The sequence below is a fragment of the Manis pentadactyla genome, chromosome 7, assembly GCF_030020395.1.
Source record: "Manis pentadactyla isolate mManPen7 chromosome 7, mManPen7.hap1, whole genome shotgun sequence".
In the NCBI taxonomy this organism is placed as follows: domain Eukaryota; kingdom Metazoa; phylum Chordata; class Mammalia; order Pholidota; family Manidae; genus Manis; species Manis pentadactyla.
In genome coordinates this window covers 108,677,839-108,693,309 of record NC_080025.1, presented here as the reverse complement: position 1 = coordinate 108,693,309, position 15,471 = coordinate 108,677,839, and the positions used below count along the sequence as shown (strand labels likewise).

Sequence of the window (15,471 nt, the reverse complement as noted above, 5' to 3'; positions counted from 1 at the left end):
GCTTTTTAGTCTCCCATTTTCTATTTTTCATGTTTCACCTGAAAGCATCATTGAATTATCTGAGAGGCAAGCCTGTCATCAGGCAAGGAAACTGGGGTTCATGTTGAGGGTCTGGAACAGGGGACCTAGAACCAGAACTAGTACCCAGTATGCATTAAGGAGAAGGAAGTCCCATCAGGGCCGTTATCAGCGAGGACACATGAGTAACTCTCTCTTGCAGCACTGCAGCATTGATGCCAGCCCCAAAGACCCCTTGCCTGTTGCCCCGCCCCTTCCCCCAACCACCCATGCCCAGATTCAGGGCCCTCATTCCTGGTATTAGGAAAGTAAGGAGTGGAGCCAGTGTGTGCTTGTAGGATGTAGGGAAGGGGACATTCCTTTGCTGTGGAAGCTGGCTCCTGTCACCTCATACATTTTTCCCTCCTGGTTCTCACTCACAGTGTTTACAGGAAGCATTTATAGCAAATACTTGCCAAGTGTTTTCCATAAACACAACTAAGGACATTTTTTCAAACATTCCAACACTCTGTAAATGTTTGTTTTCACAATGCACAAAGAAAGTAAGTGCACAGTTTCCCTAAAGGGGCCTTTGAAATATGGGCTTTGGCCCAGTGAGATTTGCTTCTGCATTGGTCCTTCCCCGTAGCCACGTCCTCCCTGGGGTCACATCAGGCAGGTGCAGTAGATCAGCTAGTTTCTAAACAAGTTTTCCTCCTCAGTGTGGATTTCATATGTGGTTAGGTGCTCTAACTATTGAGTCACTTCTGGATCCTGAGCACCCCCATGAGGAAGAAAGGGGTGAGGTTGGAGGTTGCTGGGAGTATCCCAGAAGCCACTGCTGCTGATGAAGTCCACAGGGAAACAGAGCAGGGAATATAGATGATGGGATAAGAAGATGATCGCAAGTTAGTGAAGATGCATGTGCATGTACAGAAAAATTAATTATGGATGTATTATTTAATAATAAGTAATAAATATTATCACTTAATAAAGTTACTTAATACATTAAGTTTGTGCTCACCACACAGGACAGAGATCTCACTGGTGCCTTGCTGAGCACTGCCAGCACAACTAGAGGCCAGAGTTCTGTCCTGCACGGCCCATTCACATGTTCAGTAACTGCTTTGTTGCTGAATGCCTAATGTGTAAGGGACTCAATTGCACTGTGATTCTCAGTTGACTGAGGTATGGTTCCTGACCTCAGGGGCTCTGCCCCACCAAGGGCAGTAAGACACATATATTTCAGCCCAAGTTGGGGCAAAAAGTGAGAATTGCTGTAAGATTCAGATAAAGGGCTGTGGGGCTTTAGAAGAAGTAATTACATAAGGTTTTATGGAGAAAGTGATGTTGGGTTGGGTATGAAGGAGAAATGTAGACAGGTGCGGGAGAGGAAGTAGGGGGTGGAGGGGTGTCAGGGGAAGCAATTTCCGTGGATGGAAACCCATCTGGACTGACTACTCCTGTAGGAAGTCTGTCCCTCAGGAGAGATCTCTCCTTTAGCAGAAGTAGCCAAGATCTAGGATGCGTATATAGAATATGATGTAATGAGATGAAGTGCATTTAAAAAGCTAGGTTTAATAGAAGAAGAAGGATGTCCTTTTCACATGCCCTTAACTTCAAGTAATACAATGCGCTGCCTGATTTCTTAATTAGGTTTCAATAAATAATTTTCCCATTGTAGCTAGCTTAATATGTTTATAATCAGAAAAATCAACATCATCTGTTTGAAAATGTTTCTGAAAAAGCTCATTTATTATTGTCCTGAGAGGGTGATGGGAAGTAGTTCTCTCCTCACCTTTCCATCCCTCAAGTCTATTCCCCCAAACCACAGTGAATTTATAAATCTATGAGCTAAGTGAGAAAATGAGGTGTCATCTGACTCACGGGAATTCATTTTATCACTTGCTTTCCTACACTATATTTATTTAGTAAAGCAAGTTTTATCCAAATATGTTTCAGACAATATATGTGGAGTGTAACTTAGCTTTAAGACCTCAATAACTATTAAGACAGTGGTGACAATTTCTCAATAAGAAATTAGGCCTAAGAAATGTCAGTCCTAATTTTTCATCCAACAGTGACTGTCAGACAATGCCCACATCTTGGTGTCTTTGCATTCCATTGAAAGAGAGGGAAGTCATTTGTATTCAGTAATATAACACTGAGTACGTCAAAATTCTGCCCTGTGATCTTGTGATTTATTGCTAATATTGTGCAAAATGCAGAGGGGTTTCTCTACCTCCATTCAGTATCCATTTCCCAGTTGCAATTACATTCCATAGCTCACCATTGGCTTGGAATGTTAAAAAGATGTCCCAGGAGAAAGTTTGGAATTAATTTCTTCTTCAAGACTCACCCTCTTGGTCAAGCTTACCCTGCTTGCCCATTGCCTCTCACATGCACCTTCATCATAGAAAGTAACGATTACTTGTGAAAAGCACAAACAATATAGAACTGTGTAAAAGAGGTATATAGCAAGTGAAAGTCTGCACACCCTACAAATTCCATGCCCTTGTGTCTTCTAAACAGGTTGCAAACTCCAAAAGATAGTATTTTGTTCATATATGCATTCTTAGCATCTAACAATTACTTAGCAATAATAAATGCCTAAAGAAATGCTTGTTAAATGAACAAATCAACTGAAGGTTTTGGACGAGAGTGGGGCTGTAATTCAGACGATGGGTTTGGCAAAGTATAGCACCTTGCTTTTCAAAATGTCACCCTTAGACCAGCATCATCATCATCCCCGGTGAGCTGGCTAAAAATGCAAGATTTTAGGCAGACCCCCAGTCTGCTAGTTCACAATCTGCATGTTAACAAGATCCTTAGGCGATCTGTGAGTGCTTTAACATTTGAAAAGACCTAGGGTAGTATATGTCTGTGAAATAATTACAGATATGAGCTTTTGCAAGCAAATGCAAGGCAGTATATGTGATCTGCATTTAAGCAGTGTGCAGTGTAACCTCCTCCTAAGTGGAGATACCCATGGCCTCTGTAAGGCTCATGCTTCCCGCCCCTCCCAGCCCCAGTGTGGCTGTCCTTGGTGTTCTGTAGGATGAGCATCCTGGGCCATTGCTGAACCATCGACTCAGGTGCTTCTCTTTGGGCAGTCGTAAACATCACCTTGGAAATGGAAATGTTTCATGCCACCCACAAAAAAGATCAAACCACAGTGTAGAAATCATGAGGCTGGCCTGTGGACTCAGGATGCTGGCGCATCACATTTTCACAGCTAGACAGCAGGCACGTTACTCAAGCTCCCAGGCATGATTTTCTTATCTGTAACAAGTAGTCCTGCTTTGATGGCTTGTGGGGACCCAGGGAGTTAAACACTGGAGAGTTTGCACATGGTAGGCAGCCCAGATGTACTCACACTTTGTATAATTGGGGTGAAATTCACATAACATAAAATTAACCATTTCACAGGGAACTATTGAGTGGCATTCAGTGCACGCACAATGTTGTACAATTGCCATCTCTAGTTGCAAGACATGAATTACCACGCCAAGAGGAAACACTGTGCCCATTAAACAGTGGCTCTTCAGCCCCTGGCAACCACAATCTGTATCCCCTCTATGCATTTTAACTCAGTAATGTTAGTTTTTATTAGTAACGGGAAAAAAAAAACCCCGAAACAATCGGATACATTTCTTCTTCCACTGACTCTCTGAGGCTTTCCACACCTTTAAAAACTGGAAGTTTACTAATGATGGAGACTGAGAGCATAGAGGCAGCATAATTTAAAGGCAGTGGTTTGTAAAGTGTGTTCCCAAACTAGCAGCATCCACATAACCTGGGAACTTGTCAGAAAAGCAAATTCTTGAGTCTACTCAGAAAAATGGAATCATGACTCTGGGGGTGGGGCCCGGCAATCTGTGTTTTAATAAGCCTCCAGACGATTCCAACACTAGGTCAAGTTAGAGAATGGCTGTCTTAAATAAATCAGATGTTACTTCTCTGAGCCTGTAGTGATGTATCCAGGTGACTGCTGCACCTGCACTATCTCCGGGCCCGGGAACACAGGTGCTGACCTGAGAGAGGAGGTCTTCTAGCCCAGTTCCTTGGGTGCAGGCATCAGCTGGGGAGTCACTCCCGCTGTCTTCTGGCCTTTGGAATAGTCTGCAGAGCTGATGCCTCAGGGTCACTGTGCGGCACAAGCATTAAGTCATCCCCCTTGTTATTTAATCCTGTCCCCTCTTTGTGCTACCCAACTTCATACTCAAACGGAGGACTTTTCAGCAGAGAATGGCTGTGATTGCTTGGTGTGTTTCACACATCCAGCTTTTGTTGCACTATATTGAAGTGCAGACAGCATTTCTTTTTGGTTGATTAATGTTCAGTTCGAGGTCTATTATGAACCTCCGGGCTTTAATTACTACACCATTACCCAGTCAATTCCTTGCCATTTTATATTTATGGCCTTTATTATGCCTCTGTATGTGCAATTGCCTAATTTTATTCTGGAAAGATTTCACCTCATTAGCTGGGTTTTATACCATTCTTCTCATTCGTCCAGATTGTTATTTATCTTGGTTCCCTGTATGTGCTTTTTACTTTGTTTTTTCACCAGTCTTACCCTTTATACATTCTTTTTCTCCTTTTCCTGGGATGCATTGTTCCCTTCGCCTTGGAAACAACTCTTGTGGTTTTTGCAAACAGCTCTGGGTACTTTCTTCCATGGTCACGCTTTAGCTGAGGTGTTCCATCTCAGCTGCTAGGTGTAATGGCCCTGTCTAAAGGCCATGGACATACCATGACGGGCCTAATTATCAGGTTCATATCTTCCATCCAACTTGTGTGTATGCATTTGGAAGGTGTGTGGATGGAGCTTTTTCCTTTTTTTAAGAGTATGCTACCAAAATAACTTTTAAATGTTCTCTGAAATTCTTTACTGACACTCCTTTCCTTAATCCTCCTAGAGCCTCAGAAGAATTTAGGGTTTGGTTACTTGCTTGCATGCTGTAGAGAAAATAGAAGTTCCATGGCCGGGATCCTCACCAGACCCTGGTCTGCTTGCCCACTAGGCACACGCAGTGCTCACAGGTGCAGGCTTTCACACGTGCGGGCATTAAGTCAAGTTATTGACTCTATATAAAGAGCTCTGCCTGGGGCTGCAGGGCTTGGGGGGCAGTGAGGCAGCGGAGAGACCCGGAGGCAGAGACTGGCTTGTTGCATGCAGACCTTCCCTGAAGCAGCTGGGATTCTAGCGCTTGACCTGCCACCACGAAAAGAAAGCTGGGTATAAACCCTTTTATCCGCAACTTTCTGTTGTCATTTTTTGGTCTCACTGAATGCAGAGTGAACTTACCTGGGGCTGAAGGCCTCAGATGAGACACATATTTTCTTAGGTTCTACCCGAGACCTGCTGAATCAAACTCTGGGAGAGCAGAGTTTGTGTTTAATAACCCCTCCAGATGCTTCTGATGCCCACTCAAGTTGGAGAACTGTTCTAAAGAGATGCTGAAAGAGCCTTACGAAGGCGCCGTAAGTCAGAAGTGATACTTACTCCACTTGAGACCTTGCTTTGCCAAAGTGCAAAGATTAATAATCTCTATAGAAGTTATATTTTGTTTTTTCTTGTGTGGTTTTTTCCCAACAGCTTTGCCCTGGAATTATGAGAATATTTCAGTAAAGCAAATGGTAACGTCTTGAAACAAGAGCTCATGTAATTATTATAGCAATAGTAGATCAACTGTCTCCATTATTGGGTGAGATGTCTCAAGCTTTGAGAGATCTTTACCTCCTTTTTAAAAAATTTAATCTTACAACCCTTTGTGGGTAGGTATTCCTGTCCCCATTTTATAGGAGAAGATGAAGGCTAAGGAATGTGTGTAAAGTCATCAAATCTTTTAGAAGCAGGTCCAAGAAAATAATTTCTGTCCAGAGCCACAATGCTATCTACTCATCTGTTACCATTTAAGGACTTTCCTGATCAAAGTTTTATTACTATTTCACTTTTTCCTCTTTCAGTAGATGTAGGTATGACGTGTTACGGTAGGAATCAGTAACCAAGAATGTGTTCTCTGGATTTAGGCCACCTAAGTTCTTGTTTATTTCTGTGCTGTGTGACCTAGAGAAAATTATTCAACAGCTTTTTGTCTCAATTCCTCCATCTGAGAAGTGGGATGGTGCCATATTTCTGTCATGTGGTAGTACATATTGCCTCAAATGAGACAATCAGTGCAAGCAATGAGAATAAGGCACGGGAAATAAATGTTCTTGGTATTTGCTGCTATTTATCTTTCTCTGCCCTCCTGTCTGAACCTTTAAAGCTACCTCTTTTAGGTTTATTAACTTTGGGATCTCACTTCCCTTACCTGTAAAGTGGGGAGAGTAGATAGGTGACTAGTGGCCTGGGATTCTGATCTGTTCTGGTTTGTTATTCTGGTGGGCATACTTTCTATAATTATAACGTTCTCTATTCTCTGCCCATTTAAAATCATCATATCAGGGCTTTGGCACATTCAATCATAAGGACTTGCTCAACATTAATGATTACAGTTAAGCTCTTACGCAGCCCCCTTGCAGCAGCTCTGTGTTCTTTCTAATGCTCCTCTCTTTGGCTTTCTGGGACCAGTCACCATCAGCACTGGTACCAATGGGGAACAGAGAAGAGGCTCCCTCATGGCCCTCAAGTCTGTGTGAGACCCCCAAGCTGGGCTTATACTTTAACCTCAGAAGAGGTCTGAGGCTGTGTGATGTGACCTAAAGGCTAATGCTTCATTATGGGATGGTTCCGTGATTCTGTTACTCATGTAAAACTATTCTTGAGTTGCTTTGGGGGAAGATCATCAACACCAGTAAGGTTTTTTGCTTGTTTATTTATTGGTTTAATGTGGGAGGAACATGGGCATTTTCTCCAATGAGTCAGGAGACAGTTTTTAGCAGAGCTTGTGAGGCTGACAAGACTCTGAGAACGGGTGTCCTGTCATGGCTGTAACTGTTTAGCATTGAGACTTTAATGCCAAAACCATCAGAGCATGACATCTTCTCCGTGGTCCTCTCTTATTCTCTGTACTTGTACTACCTATATTCCTGTGGAAGATTCCTGCTTGAATATGGGCACGTACGACCTCCTATCTTTTGTTTCTGGTGTAAGTAGGTGAAGACGCCACTCTATTCATATGCCTCTCATGTTTGCTTATGTCCCCCGAGGCCTGTCATCAGAGAGCCAGTCCCACCACAGTCATGATTTTGGTTTAGTCACTGGTAAAAGTGTTGTGTAAAATGTTGACCAAGGGCCACACTGGAATAGGAAGAGGGAGGGCAATAAAAAAATAGTAAACATCCACCCTGTCAGGTCCATTTCAGGCACTTTGCCTTTGTTTTGTGATTTAATGTGCACAACAGTCCTGTGAAGTGGGTTTTATGTAACTTCTGTGCATCGCCCACAGGGATGGAATGCCTGGTGCATGCTTACACTAGTCTTGGTCAGGCTGTCTACGTTATCAGTACTTCCCATCGCAGCTTTGGAGCAGAACTGGGGCAAAATGTACATACCTTTTGGGAGAATTGGGACAAAATGGACACAGTACAAATTCACATGCTATCCTTGGTGGCCTGTGAAGCGACCACTGGGCTTCATCTGACTCTCAGTTAGAGCTGAAGCAGCATGAACAAGATGCATCCAGAGATGAGAGGTGATGAGGGAGGCCCTCACAGCTCACTCCAGAGCCGGCAACAGGGAGAGCAGAAGGGACTCCAACTGAAAGTGGAGGAAACAATGTCAGGGACAGCCAGCTGCCTCTGAGTGAGCAACGCGGTGCTGAGGCTGAGAAGGCAAGGGTGGTCCCAGGAGCTGGAGAAGGGGTGGGCACTAGAATGTGGCTGGCCTTGTTGTACTCAGCACGTGATGGTCATGCCCAAGCCAAATGCATTGGTGATCTGCACCACTGAGAAGGAAAGGCAAGAAGCACAGAGCATTCAGAGGGAAACTTGAAACTTGTAGAAGTAAAGCCTGTGAGAGCACTCCACAGTCGCTTTGGTCACTCGCTCCGGGCAGTCATTCCTGATCTTCAGTGCAGAAATGAGAGAAGAGAGACTCCTATACCATTGTGTAGGTAGGTTTGGGATTGTAGACCCACTTCGGTGAGACAGAGGAAACTGACATGAACTCCACTGAGCTTCATCGCAATAGGTATGTGAAGGCAGTTTGTAAACCATTAACAGGAAAATCAGAGATTTGGAAATTAAAGACCTTAAAAATTGAATTTCACGACTGATCTAGGCTAGCTGTATGATCAAGCAAGTCACGTGTTCCTCTTGTGTCAACATTTTTGAGAAAATAATAGTAATACCTGCCTTATCAATCTTATGGACTTACTGGGGGTTCAGCTGATATAAAATAGGTAAATACACCCTTGTAAACAATATTTTATAAAATGTTTTACTCTTACTATTGTACAAAGCCAATGTTTTATTTTACAAAACACACAGTTACAACTTCTTTTGGTGTATGACATATTCTAAGATGAGTGATAATAGCAGGTTTTAGCACTCCATCTATTGTTGTTTATGTTCCACTAGGTTTCCTCTTAAAACCAAAAAGTAAGGAAGATGAAAAATACACCTTGATATTCTTAAATGGAACTTTTCAAAATGTCTCCAGTGAACATGGTTAATATCAGTATGTTGAATATAGAATTAAATATAGATATATCAGTGTGTTAAATTTTTAAAACAGCTACTGCCCAGTTTAAGAATTCTCTTTCACTACAGTAATGTATTATTAGTAATATTCCTAATCATAGTCTCTTCTAAATATTTCTGTGAAAGTATTGACCTTAAAACCCACGCAGGTTGACTTTAAAGATTTGTGTCTGCCTTGTGTAATGAAATCAGTTAAGAAGGAGGGTTTATTTTTCTTTAGGTGAGTAAATATGATAAGATGAATGGTACATTAAAGAGTAAAGAGATGGGCTTCTCCAAGCTGATTTACATATTGATTACTTAAATTACTCCTTAATTTAGTGTCTGCTAATAAACAGTGCGTTGGAAATGTTTCTGGAACATTTATTGGCTGCAGTAATTCTACCTACAGTGTATGCAGATCACATCCTTATTAAATATGGATGTGCTCATGAAATGTTAATAGAATGTTAATGTGAAATGCAGGGGAATGTCTTCCCTGGGAGCTGGCTGCTGCCTGAAAGCTCCCTGTCTCCTGTCTGTTCTTTATGTTCTTTATGTCTTCTTCTGGCTCTGTTTTTCCATTCATTTCCCCATCATCAGGAGGTTCAGATTTGCTCCATGATATATGTGGCTGTCTCAGATATAAAATGTTTCAAAGAGAGATTCACTGATTGATGGGAATTGAGTTGTTCTCTCTTCCTGCTTTTCTGAGCTGAATTCCTGGTTAGAGTTAGAAATGATTCTCCTAACCGGAAGAGGGTAATTCAGGCTCAGTCTAATGAGATTCTGTGCTCAGGCAGATTGTCCAGAAGGACTCCAGCAGTGGTCCTTCCCTGCATTGGCAGGAGGAATGATTTAGTTGGAGTTTTATGTTCAGCTTTCTCAGAAGAAAACCAACCAACCCAAAACCTGTGTTCCCTAAAGACACTGTAAGGAAGCATTTTTATCCTAAGTCCCAAGGACAATAAAGGCTGTATTCATGATGATATTTAATGCATATTTATTTATGTGAGCATATGTTGCAAATGGTTGAAAAGTACCACAAAATGGGATGGTTCACCGACTTCCTGGACAATCAAGAGGGAGATTTAGTGATGATGGAGGCTGCAAAAAATGCCTGTGATGCACCAAGTGGAAGAGGAGATCGAATATGCAAACTCCTTATGTTGTGATGACAACTAGGTTTAAATGCAATGCAGGAAGGAACATCCCCAGGTAGAAACAGCTGATTTGTTATTGGGGTACTATTAATGCATATGATAATTTGTGTATATGTGTGTGCTGTTGTTATGATGTTTATTCAGAAAACAATTGGTGCACATTTTTCTTAACATCCTACTCTTTTGGCTTTAAACAATCCACCTGAGCTCCCTCACTTTACTTCACTATTTGGAACTTTGTATCAATAAACAACACTTTCATTTATTCTTCCTTCTTCCCCTTTTCCTTCTCTCTTTTCTTCTTCCCTCCTTCCAAATATTCTTTCTTTTATCTCTTTTTCCTAAAGGCCTTCCCCTCCTTGTCTCTTCATTCCATTTCTTCCTCTTCTTGCCTTTTCTGATTGCTTACCATGCGCTGAGCTCACTGCACAGGCCCAGTCTGCACCTCTGGGCTCTGCCAGGATCGCTGCCCAGACCCTCCTGAAGGGCTGTGCTCTTTCTCTTCCTCTCTGCTCTACATTCTCCACACTCATAGATCATTTAAGAACAAACCGGGTCATGTCACTTGCCTGTCTAAATCCCATGGTTAGCCTGTCAGGGTCTTAGAATGTCTGACACCCCATGTAGCTCTGGGTCAGTGGCTCTGATCCATCTCTGGGCTCCCTGGGCTTGTTCTGTCCCCCCTCAGGCTCCTGGAACCAAACTGCTACCCTGCACAACTCAAACCCCTCCACATGGCAGACCAGGCAGTGTGCTGGCCTGCCTGAAGCACATCCTACTCAACTCAAGGGCTCTGTCCTTGATCCCTTCACCTGGAATATCCTTTCTCCCAGACCCTGGGATGGCACGTGCTTTCTCTTCCCAGAAGGCTCCTGGCTATCTAAACTGGCCCCTCAGCAGGCCTTCCTCCTTGCTCTTAACCACCTCAACCATTTAATCTTTTTCATAGCACTTGTGATAAAATAGAATTACCTCTTTCATTTTATCCACCTCCCTCAATCAACATGAATGCTCCATGAGGTCAGAGCCCTGGCTTGTCTTCTTCTCCCTCGTATGGGGCCTAGTCATCTTTCTGGCAGATAATAAGTGCTCTGTTACTATTATTGATTGAATGAATAAAGCACCACTCCTGCCACTGAGGGTCCATAGCCAGAAGGGATAAACAACATAAGTCAGCGCATAGCTTTGCCCAAGATGCTCCTGGGAGACACCCACTGAGGGCAGGGCAGCTCTGAGGAGGTGACTGGACAACTCCAGTGGGGAAGTTGGAAGCAGCTACAGAGATGGATAAGTTGGTTATTCCTTTTATTGACACATGAATTTGGGAATTTGAAGTTTAGTAATTTTAAAATAGAGTTTTGTTGCTTTGTTTTACTTTTGTTTGACCTATGTGTAGGATGGCTCCCTTAGTCTTGGTAGGAACATCTCAGCTAGCTTTAGGAAAGGGGAACATTTATTTGGTAGACCCAGGTGTTTTCAGAGGAGAGGTTAAACAAATGAACAGCAAGAACAGGAAGTGGTTTTGCCACAAGATCCAGTGGGATGAGGCACTCAGATGCTGGGCACCCACTGTCTCCTTCCTGGTTTCCTCTGCATTCTAGCTTGCTTTTCTTCATTTTCTTTGCAGGCTCACGTTCAGAAAGGTCCTGTGCTCACACCCCTCTGGTGTTGTCAGTCAGCATAACAAAGCCAATTCTCCCCTTTTGGTATGATGCATCCCAGGGAGGAACTCTGGCTGGTCTGGTTTGTAGCATGCACCCTATGGGCGTGGGATGCATCCCATGGGCGTGTAGTATGCATCCCATTAGTCAACTAATGCCAGGGTGAGCTCTTGCAAGAATGTTGACACTTCTGTGGGAAATATGTGATTAAAATGTAGGAGAGGAAGTGACAGAAGAAGAGTTGCTATTCCCAGGAAAGGCAAGATGTGACTGGGAGGAAAAGAGAGTGGTTTTGTCACTTAAATAAAAAGTCTTTATTGTACTGTTTTGGAAAACTCTCCATGGGTACCTCTGGGTAAGTGGAAACCAACAAACAAAATTTATGGGGTCAAAGGAGGTTTTAGGAGGTTTGTAAAGCAGGAGAGTTTTTTATGCTATATACTGAGAATATACTTAGAGTACAATCCTGTTCTGCCCCCAAGTGCCTTAGTTTGATGATCTGGAGTGTATCTGTTTCTCCATTACAGCAGAGCCAACATGTTGCCATTTTCTGCAAACTGACTTCCCTTTCTGACCTGTTCCCTTTCCCACTTGCAGATTGTGCTTGAGAACAGCAGCCGAGAAGATAAGCATGAATGTCCCTTTGGCCGCAGTAGCATAGAGCTGACCAAGATGCTGTGTGAGATCTTGAAAGTGGGTGAGCTGCGTAAGTATGCTTGTTTCCCACAAGCTGGCAGAGACCCAGTGACCAGGGCTGCGTCCTGACCAATGCAGAGAATTCCCAAGGTGCTGGCAGCTTTGTATATGCGTCGCTGTGGACGCAACATTCTTTGCCTGAAGTTTCCAGTGTATATATTTCTGCATGTCTGCTCTGGGAATAACCATTATTAACATCTACAAAATGGAAACATTTTCAGGTTTTGTGACTGAATTTCAAATGTCACAAAAATGAGTATAAAAACAGCATTGCATTTACTACTCTGTTTAGGAAAAAGATCTATGAATTTCTGTTTTAAAATCCCAGTTTTGAATCTATCAGTGGATCATTTTCTTTCTTTAGAAACACTATTTCTCTATTTGAATACTTTCATGAAATCCTCTTGCTGCCAGTATCTCCCTTGTTCAGAATGCTTTCTGCAAGAAAGAAGGGGTTATTGAAGAAAACGGGTAGCTGATCATGAAAAATGTGATCAGAGATATGCTTATTGCTTTTTCTTACTTATATTATCAAATTTAGGATTGGACTCCCCAAAAAAAAGGGCATGGCAATTTTCTTGCCTTTTGGTCATTGGCATAATTCAGCTTAAACCTGTTAAGGTGAAGCTGATTTAACCTGGCTTGCAATCATTGCCAACACCAAGCCTCCATAAAGCGGTGGACTTCCATTCCCTCCAACATCTATGGAGCCAACACACGTATAAATCTTTCCTCGTAGGCTTAATAACAATGGGCACCAGAGAAGGCCATTTATACCAGAGAAATGTTGGGTGTTCTGTATTACTGGGAAAGCATAAATGTTCAGTTACCTCCTGGAGAGCTTAACATAATGTTCTGGAGTGATTAATGGGAAGGAATCTGATGATTACATTGGAAAGGGCGTTATGTTTTATTTACAATGTAGAACTGACTACAGGTGCTGCTAAGGTAAACTAGAAAATTTAGAACTTTGTAAGGAAAGCCTGAGCATTTGAGCCTGGCTGACCAAGTGCAGCAGGCATTACCCTCCAGTATGGGTGGGCGGGGGAAAGAGGCTGAAGCCGACTTGGTTGATCATGAAAGTTCATTGCTTACAAGCCCAAGTTTGGGCAGTTCCGCACTAGTAGAGCAGCAGCCCACCCTGAGATTTCTGTGTTCATGTGCTCAGGTTCACTGATGACCAGGGGTAACATTCCTGTTTACCTGGACCTTTGGTGTGAGTTTTCCTTCCTACTCCTCATGAGACTGACTTGTTGAGAGTTGTATCTGCTGTATAGCTTACTATTTATTCTAGTAAAGGATTAAAGACTTCAGTTGAAAACAAATCCTACTGAAATCTTCAGTCTGATAACTGTAACTATTTTATGTTTATCTCAGTTTTATGGGGGCAGCTGTGAAAAGTCACTTGCTAAAAAACATTGCAGGGCTATCTTAAGATTCTCAGAAAGTGGAGAACAGTCATGCTCTGCCTGGCTGGTACTTCTGTGTCCAGGTTATTGCCCCACATCACCTTTTCCCTCACCCCATTCCCAGCTTCCCCTGCGGCCCCCTTTGGCTATCAGCTCTCCTCTGGATGACAGCAGCAGGTACACACTTTTGTGCTTTGATCACCATACCCAGCTTTCTGCTCTTCTCCTTTCCCAAAAGACATGTGTTTCTCATGCTAAAAGTCAACACAGAACAGACACAGCGGGTAGGGGACAGTTGGGAATAAAGGGGAGGTGGGGTCTATCTCTGCCACCAATGCCCTTTGTGTCCTTGGGTAATGTGTTCACAAATGTCACTGTGCTCTTACATCTTCACAGAAATTGATTGGTAGTACTTTGGGTAATGAGTTGAATAGTTGTGTTCATTTTGGTTTGATCTCAAATAACCTCAGTGGTTGAAATTGCAGTAGTAGGAGAGAGAGGAGTACCCAGGGAACAAATAATATTCCGCCTAGGGGGGCTAACTTGGAAAAGATGACCCAATTCCAGGCTGTGTGTGGGCAAGGTAAATGTGGATCTGCTTGGACTCACCTCCATGTCCAGGGGCCTGCCTGATGGGTGGAGGGTAGCCGTGGGTGGCAGGAGTCTCAGCAGTGCTGAGGTGAGCTGCTCAGGTGAATGTCAGCTCTGTGCTCCAGGGAGGGACTGGATGCAGAGTAGGGGCTGATGTCTGGCTGGTGTACAGCAGCCCTCTCAGACTTTTGAGGATCTAGTATCAAGCCAGGAATTAGGACACAACCTGATTCCTATGGGCTGAGATAATAGAATGGGGTAAAGGCAAATACCTTGGGGATCTCTAGGGGTGCCCCAGATGCTGTTTTGCACTGTGTATTTTCTATATCTCACATTATGCTGCAGATAAGTCTTCCAACATTTTGCCACAACTCACTTAGTACCTGGGCAGCCCTGGTCTCTTCAGCGAGGTTGGCCTCGGACAGCCGGGACCTGGCATACTCATGGCAGGTTCCCTTCATCTAAGATGACAAATGCACTTGTTCATTTGTTTCAGACAAATTGATTGATTACTTACAATGTGCCAGGGACTATGATGGACACTGAAGGCACAAAGGTGAACCAGATATGGTCTCTGTCCCCAGAAGCTTCTGGCTGAGAAAGTGTAAATAAGTTGGGACTGACATTTTTCCTGTCAGTTATATGTCATTATGTATATTTTAAAATGCCCGTTATCTCTTCTAAAGCATATTTTTTCCAGTGTTTTCATAGTTTAAGTTTTCAGGCTGACCTATTGCTCGTCATCCACTTCAAAGGCCATTCTGGACACTTTGCAAGGCTTACAAAAGATTCCCACATGTCTGAAGTCTATACACCCAAGTGAGTTGTTTTCTGCTCATAAAATATTAAAGGATTGGTACATTCTGATTAAATGCTAGACATCAAATGATGAAACACTCTGAGATAAGAGGAAAATTGCTTTTTAATGGATTGCCTTTTGCCTGTTGCCATATTAAATAAGATACTAATACGAAAAAACAATCTGAGTGCACCCTTATGTTGAAGGAAATAATCTATTTTTCTGCTGAAGAAAATTTGTTTCACGAACAAATCCATCTTCTTTTGGTTTACATGTGTCTGCTGTTCTCCTTTCCTAAGTTCATGATTCTTCTCAAATTTGGATTAATAATTGACCAGGAAGATCTCTGTCATGTTAGATCTATAAGCAAGGCTGAGACCCAAGAAGTACCAATCAAAAATCTTAACTGATTGAAAAAAGGACATATATAAAAGTAGAAAGATTCAATCTTCTAGAAATGCTGTGTCTTCTGAGTTTAGGTCTTTTGAGGAAATGCGCTTCTGAAATGACAATCATATGTTGGT

The 15,471-nt window shown here is 42.7% G+C and overlaps 1 protein-coding gene across 8 annotated transcripts in view; it reads left to right on the top strand.

Annotated features, from left to right (window-relative positions):
* Positions 1–15,471, top strand: part of ELMO1 (engulfment and cell motility 1) — a 507,053-nt gene that overhangs the window by 262,941 nt on the left and 228,641 nt on the right. For all 8 annotated transcript variants that reach the window (XM_036897341.2, XM_036897344.2, XM_036897340.2 and 5 more), the window contains one exon: positions 12,050–12,158. In XM_036897341.2, the coding sequence (XP_036753236.1) occupies positions 12,050–12,158 (109 nt within the window). The remainder of the gene's footprint in view (positions 1–12,049; positions 12,159–15,471) is intronic.